Here is a 7,500-nt window from a genome sequence, read left to right on the forward strand (position 1 = left end):
GGACAGGACACGGTGGACCTAGACGCCCCGACAGAGGACAAACAGTTGGTTCCCTTTGAGGATTTGAATCATGTAGCGTCCCCTGCAGATGACAAGAAGAAAAAGGAGGAGCCGCCTGACAGGGGCAGCTGGAAGGGCAAGTTTGATTTCCTGCTGTCATGCGTGGGATACGCCATTGGATTAGGAAACGTCTGGAGGTTCCCCTATTTGTGTGGCAAGAATGGTGGAGGTGAGTGTATGGCTGCCATTATGGGTCTGACAGAGCCATGGCTTACAGTGGACCTGGGCCCAGCCAAGTTAAAGATCATTCTGATGAAAAAATTAATGCTTATGGTGGAAAATCTGCAGATGCATAATTTTAATCAGGTCAATTTGTAACAGATATCAGTACTAATACTTGGGTGATAGCACATTTTTGTTAGAGAAACTGTTCTCTTTTGTGGAGAGCTAGAGCAATATAAAAAGCAATCAAATAAAAACTATATTTTGAATTAAGACTAATTTTGTGCTGATGCTTTAATTTCCCTTGTGGGTTTTGCATGAGCACGTGCTAATGATAAAAGTCATTACAGAGATATTTATATTTAATGAAGATGCACACATTGGTAATACAGCAATATCCTTATGAAGTATTGAGGTCACTTACCCTGCTTTAAGTGGATGATTAAGAAATACATTTATTTTTTTCTTTATACATAAGAACTAGATGCATAAAACAGTTTCCTGAGGATGATGTGTATCTTTTGGATGTTAATTGTACAATATTTATTCAATAGGGGTAGGAATTATTTTTGAACAGATTGGATAAAACGACCTCATTACTACTATAATATTACAGAAAAATCTGCTCCGACAGTCTAAAAAGAAGACAATGAATCTTAATGTGTTACAATCAAATACTGCGGTTTAGATGTTGCAATGTAAATCTGCCTTAAAATAATACTGTTTTATAATGCAGTATTTGTTTGACACATCATGGCATAGATCTTCTTCCATAGCTATGTTCATAAAACTTTCTGAATGTACAATGTTTGAATGTATAACAATCTCTTTAATTGTATCTTATTGTCATCTACCTCGTGGTCATGTATAGGGGCCTTCCTGATCCCGTACTTCCTGACCCTGGTGTTTGCTGGGATACCGCTCTTCCTCCTGGAGACGTCACTGGGCCAGTTCACCTCAGTGGGAGGGCTGGGGGTGTGGAGGCTCATGCCCATGATGAAAGGTGAGAAATCGGAAGAGATGGATGTACTGTATAGCATGTGCTAACATCACATACAAATTTGAAACTGTATGAGTTGAAAAACTGACATGATCTTCCTCAATGATGTGCTACTGTAGATACTGAGCAACCTAACAGTCCAGGATATCACCATTCACCATTTTTCAACCCACTACTCACACCACCAAGAGCTGATAATGCATCAGCACCAAGTCTCCTACAATGATTGAATCTGCCTTGAATGGTGCTCTCCAGCGCAAAACCAATTCTTTATTCCCTTTGACTTTTAGCTCAATATTGTCTCTTGGCTTTAAGCTCATTTTCCTGCCACTGCACCAGCTGCTTCAAGAGAAGTGAAAAATAAAATTACCGGTAAGCAAAGCTACCCAAGTGCCAAACAAACACAAAAATGAGACGGGAAAATAGAAGTTTGTTGACGACTTTTTTCATCAAAGAATCAACTGCTGCTAGCAATATTACCATATATATTACCAGCTCCAAGCTCAAGTGAAGCAAACTTTAGCGCACCATTGGCACCCATAGCACCAATGATGTGTGCCGCTGTGCCAGCTGATACTCAGAGCCGAGGGCAAACCGTGACAGTAGTGAGTAGGATGAGCAGCATCACGATCAGCCGTATCTCAGTCAGGAGAGATCAGCATCAGTGTTTGTCATGATGGAACTCCAACATTTGCATGCACTTAGCTCGTCCCCAGCTTTAAGGTGATGCATAGAAAATAATGAGGACTAGGTTGACGGTTTGGACTGGGGAGACCATCCATCCCTGAGTCTTTGCTCTGTAGAAATGTATAAGCGCTTTTGATTGACCAGTATGTTAAAATATGGAGAGGAAAAAAGAAAAGAAAAAAGAAAACTTTCCCTTATGCATACAAGCCAGGTTCCAGTCTACACACTCACTAAATGGCACAACAAATAATTACATCAGAACGTGAATATTGCTGCATGTCCGTTTATGGCTCTCTTCTAGTGATAACTAGTTCTGATACCCATTGGAGCACACAATCACTGCTGGCCATTTCAATAATGAGAGTAGTAGAAAGTTTAACAAGCTTTAATGATACAACAAATTAATTTTGGCGTATGACTCCATGATATGATGACGCTCTCCTGAGATGATGAGAGGGCAGTGTCAGTGATGAATAGGATAATCCCCCATAGGGAATTCTTCGGGAGTCATGACGTTGGTGGTGGTCAGGGGAGGAGGTGGGGCGAAAACAACTGCTTCAGCAATAATGATCAGCAACTGAGGATGACACATAGCACATACGCAGCACATAGCATAGTAAAACATGGACTCTGATTTACTATGCTGGTTAGGTGATTAGCTCAGCAGGGAAGGAATAGCTTGGGCTGATTGGTTATTGCCACAGAGAGGAAGCAGTGTGAGAAACTGTGAATGGATGAGGAGACAGCATGAATGAAAGGGGGCATGCCTAACAATTAATGGGTTATACAACCTCAAAGAAATGGGGCTGTGATATAACCTGAACTGGGCGTTGGCTGCGAAGTAGTCTTCATTATTGAAATTTGTTAAAACATCACTTAGCCAGGCCTCGCTCACAGATTTGGCATGCAGCCTCTCCTCTCTCGCCCCAGGGGGTTTTCATAGTCCACTTCCCTGGTTGATTCCAACTCCGTTCCATCAGTAGCTAATGAAAGGAGCTCTCCATGGTGCTGAACCTGTTTTCACTCCATTTGGCCACTAATTAGCCATTTTATCCTATTTAGTCGGCCCTAATTATTAATGGTGTCTGAGGAAAATGAAACAGACAGACATACACACACACACACACACACACACACACACACACACACACACACACACACACACACACACACACACATAGGTTTGCTCATTTATGTGTAAGATACTGATCATCAGCAAGGTAGCACTGACACCGCTTTTTTTGCTTTGCTTTGCTTTGCTTTGCTCTGTCTCCTCGTTCTCATATAATTAGCAGTATGGCTATAGCATGCTACTACTATAGCATGCATACAGTAGAGTTGACCTCTAAAACCATGGTACAATGCTGATTACCATGCGCCTCCCTCCTTCAGGTGTGGGTCTGGCTTCGGTGGTCCTGTCCTTCTGGCTTAACATCTACTACATTATCATCATTGCCTGGGCACTCTACTACTTGTTCAACTCCTTTGGGTCGGTAAGTTACATCACCAGGGAGCAGATCTTTCAGACATGAAAATCAATCTGCCAAAAAGGGAAATCCTGCTTAAGCCTATAGATGGACTATAGTTGTCAAAATGGTGTTTTTAATGCACTGCTTACTGCTTAGGTAACACACACACACACACACACACACACACACACACACACACACACACACACACACAAAAACCACCAAAAAACAGCACTTTTAAACACAATCTCATTTATAATGAGAAGAGCCATTTGGGGTGGATCAAGCACCAGAAAACCCAAGATGCCTTCATTTTAACGCAGGCTATAGTGGGCTAGGAGGAGACCCCAAGGATGATACAGGACACGCTGTAGGGACGTACATCTCCAACTATGCCTTGTAGTACCTTGGGGCCCCCAAGAAGAACTGGAGGCAGTTGCTACTAAAAGACGCCTGGACTGTTGGACTGGATAAACAGCAAGATAATGGATAAATGGATACTACTTCAGCAGCACAAGATTGCCGGATTAATTTCAATGAAGTGCCATGCAGCCATGTCTGTGCTCTTCACCTACACCGAGTAGAGAGATACAATATGGTGTCTCTTGTAGGTGCCATCTGATCTCACCCAATCAATGAAGCTATCCTTTCTCTGTCTCTGCTTCTCTTACCCTGCTTTTGTATGCTGCATGATGGCCTGGCCAAAGAAGCCTGGTGACATCATGTGGCAGGCCAAATGGAGAATAAGCTGCAGGGATCAAAACCCTTTGAAAAGTGTGGTGTTCACTGTTCGTGCGTTTTATCTGAGGGCCAAGAACATGGTTGGTTGGTTGGTTGAATGACATTTTCATTTTCATTGGACAGTCTGTGTATCTGTCTCCCCGTGTCTTCTCTCTTCTGAGAGAAGAATCCTTGTGGCACAAGCTTAAAGACTCAGTAGTTATCTGGCTCATGTGCCAAACAAAACAGTGGACTGTGGAGAGCCAAGGGTGCTTAAAAGTTTGTGGCTGCTGATTTCCTCTGTCACACAAAAGCAGAAATGTTTGTTTTGCTTGTATAAATTCTGTTTGCCTGTTTGGAAATGGAATAATTGATGAATACCAGAACATTGCTTCGTAGAGAATGGGAGAAATACAGCAGGTATTTGTTGCATATTTTTTGTTTACATGTGTCTGTAGGAGCTGCCATGGCAAAGCTGTGATAACCCCTGGAACACAGAGAAATGCTTTTGCAACTACAGTCTGACCGACACCACCAACCTGACCAGCGCCGTCACAGAGTTCTGGGAGTAAGTCCAATCATGCACTATGTGAAATGTCTACTTGTTCCTCCCATGTGTGTGCAAATCTGTGCATGTGTAGTATGCCTACATGGGTCGGAGTGCATCTGTGCACAGTATTTGTGCTTGTGTGTAGCCGAACCCAGGGTGCATGCGTGTTTGTTCCTCCAGGCGTAATATGCACCAGATGTCCAATGGTCTGGAGGAGCCTGGCGAGCTGCGCTGGCCCTTGGTGGGCACCCTGGCCCTGGCCTGGATCCTCGTCTACTTCTCAATCTGGAAAGGAGTGGAGTGGACAGGGAAGGTCAGACTGTGCTCTCTTTCTCTTGCTCTCAAGTTTCTCACTATAGATGGTTTCAATTCAACAACATAAACAATCTAAGTTGAACCCTAGCTCACTTCCTGTTGCAGTGTTTTCTAGTACAATAGGACAAGACTGACAGTTCTGTGAAAACCGTCTATACTCTATTTTCTCTCTATGTTTTTTTTTACTTTCTCTCTTTGGCCTCAGTCCTCTCTCTATTGAGTGCTTTTTCTACGCTTTTTTCAATTCTCTTTCTCGTCCTCTTGCAGATTAGTGTTTTAGACATACAGACATTTCACAATAGGCAGTATAAATGGCAATGACTATGCATGATCTTGGAAGGTCAACAGAATAGCTAACTAGCCTACCTAGATAGCTACATTACATTATGTAAGAAGCATAAAAAGGGTAAGAAGATATGGGTTAGTTCAAGAAGGATCCAGGAGAGACACTAGTCTCCGCCAAAAGATGGGCAATGATTAGACCATTCTAACAGAAGAGGGAAAGCTCGTTCCACCATTGTGGTGCCAGGGATGAAAAGAGTTGCTGACTTCTGAGCCCACAAAAAGATTGAGGGGCAATGGAGGTGACCTGCAAGTGTGGAGGAGTGGAGATCATCAGGCTACATTTTTGCCTGTGTCCAGACAGAGTAGACCCACCTTTGAATCCGCCCACTCCACTGGAAATCTGATATCAGGCTATGAGGCTATATAAGTTTGGAAGCTGACCAGAGATTGCAGATCAGAATCAGAATCAAAATCAGAATCAGTATGTAGACATACAGGGAATTTGACTCTGGTATACGTTGCTCTCATGGTATGCATATAGCTAAAACGAACAAACAAGGACAGCGATCAAAGGTATATAAGCAACTTAGCTGCTATTTACATTATATACAATGAGTGCGATATAGAGTGACCGCTATAAATATGTATATAAGAAGGGGAAAAAAGTGTATACCTCTGTACCTATGTATATGTAAAACACACTGGATTGTAAACAAGGCTATAAGTCAGATATTATTATTATTATTATATTATTGTTTATTGATCTATATAAGCAAAGCTATGGGACAGAAATTGCAGTTATTGAGACACAGCTTTGGGACAGTTATTATACAGTTATTACACAGTTAACACGTTTCACCTTAGACGTGTGTGTGTGTGTGTGTGTGTGTGTGTGTGTGTGTGTGTGTGTGTGTGTGTGTGTGTGTGTGTGTGTGTGTGTGTGTGTGTGTGTGTGTGTGTGTGTGTGTTCATCAGAGTGATGGCCTGTGGAAAGAAACTGTTCTTCTGTCTGGTTGTTAATGTTTTGGCCTTTTTGATGATTGTGACTACATTGGACTCCCACTTTAGGTCCTGGGAAATTATGGATCTAGGAACTTGTAGGTTTCCATTGTAGACATAGGGCTGCCGAGTATGTTGAGCGGGGTGCTGGGGGACTCCTCCTGAAGTCCACTATCATCTCTACAGTTTTTAGCTTTTCCAGCTACAGGTTGTTCTGACCGCACCAGAAGGCCAACCTCCCGTCTTTATGCAGACTCATTGCCGTCGCTGATGAGTTCGATGACCGTCATGTCGTCTGCAAAGTTCAGGAGTTTGACAGATGGTTTCCCTGAGATGCAGTCGTATACGTGTGGAATAACCAGGCTGAGAGCACACACCCCTGGGGGGCGCCAGTGCGGATTATTTGGATGCAGGATGTGATTTTATATTTATATAAATATTTTATTTGTATAAATATTTTATATTTATTTTGATAGGGAGGAGAGATAATATAGCGCTATATTGAGCCCCTGGGGGAGATTCAGGAATGATGACCACAAAAACCCTCAATCTTCTGATTCAAAATCAGACACCTCATCCACTAAGCCACACAGTCTGGTTGTTTGAACTTGGAAGGGCAGCTTGGCTAATAAGCTAACTTCAATAATTTACAGTAATATGGTAGATTGCAATCCCCCCCCCCCATTAGTAAGTAGGCATGCTAGGCTTCATAATATTAGCTAGCTTCTTACCCCTTGCCTTTTTCAGTATAACAATATTAAGCCAGAAAAACAATGGTTCTTTTGCTTTATCCATCAAGGTTTAACTCAAGCAATTGGATCATTTTTGCAGTATTTCTACATTACATTACATTACATTATGTCATTTGGCAGACGCTTTTATCCAAAGCGACTTACAATAACACATTTTTTGTCAGCAATAGAGCAATCAACTATGGAGCACAGTCTATGACAACTACAACTTCTGAAGGAACAGTGGTACAAGTTTAGGTTAGTGGTACAAGGTTTTTTTTTTTTTTTTTTAAGAAAGAGAGAGAACGAAGTTAGATCAAGAAGGGCCCAGATGGAGCCTGAAAAGGTGTGTCTTTAGTCTTTTCCGAAAGATCGGCAGTGATTCAGCTGTCCTGACCGAAGGTGGAAGCTCGTTCCACCATTGAGGTGCCAGGGACGAGAAGAGTCGAGATCGGGATGAGCGACTTTTGAGCCCCCGTAGCGAAGGAGGGGCGAGGCGACCTGCACTGGTGGAGGAGCGAA

The 7,500-nt window shown here is 42.6% G+C and overlaps 1 protein-coding gene across 1 annotated transcript in view; it reads left to right on the forward strand.

The window, feature by feature from the left end:
* Positions 1 to 3: 3 nt before the first annotated feature.
* LOC310772008 (sodium- and chloride-dependent GABA transporter 1-like) overlaps positions 4 to 7,500 on the forward strand; it is a gene marked incomplete at both ends in the record, with an annotated part of 23,109 nt that continues 15,612 nt past the window's right edge. The window contains 5 exons of the mRNA XM_083664486.1: positions 4 to 229; positions 1,094 to 1,225; positions 3,302 to 3,402; positions 4,557 to 4,666; positions 4,829 to 4,961. Coding sequence (XP_083520612.1) covers positions 4 to 229; positions 1,094 to 1,225; positions 3,302 to 3,402; positions 4,557 to 4,666; positions 4,829 to 4,961 — 702 coding nt within the window. The remainder of the gene's footprint in view (positions 230 to 1,093; positions 1,226 to 3,301; positions 3,403 to 4,556; positions 4,667 to 4,828; positions 4,962 to 7,500) is intronic.

The sequence above is a fragment of the Poromitra crassiceps genome, assembly GCF_964638095.1.
Source record: "Poromitra crassiceps genome assembly, contig: HAP1_SCAFFOLD_1716, whole genome shotgun sequence".
NCBI classification, from domain to species: domain Eukaryota; kingdom Metazoa; phylum Chordata; class Actinopteri; order Beryciformes; family Melamphaidae; genus Poromitra; species Poromitra crassiceps.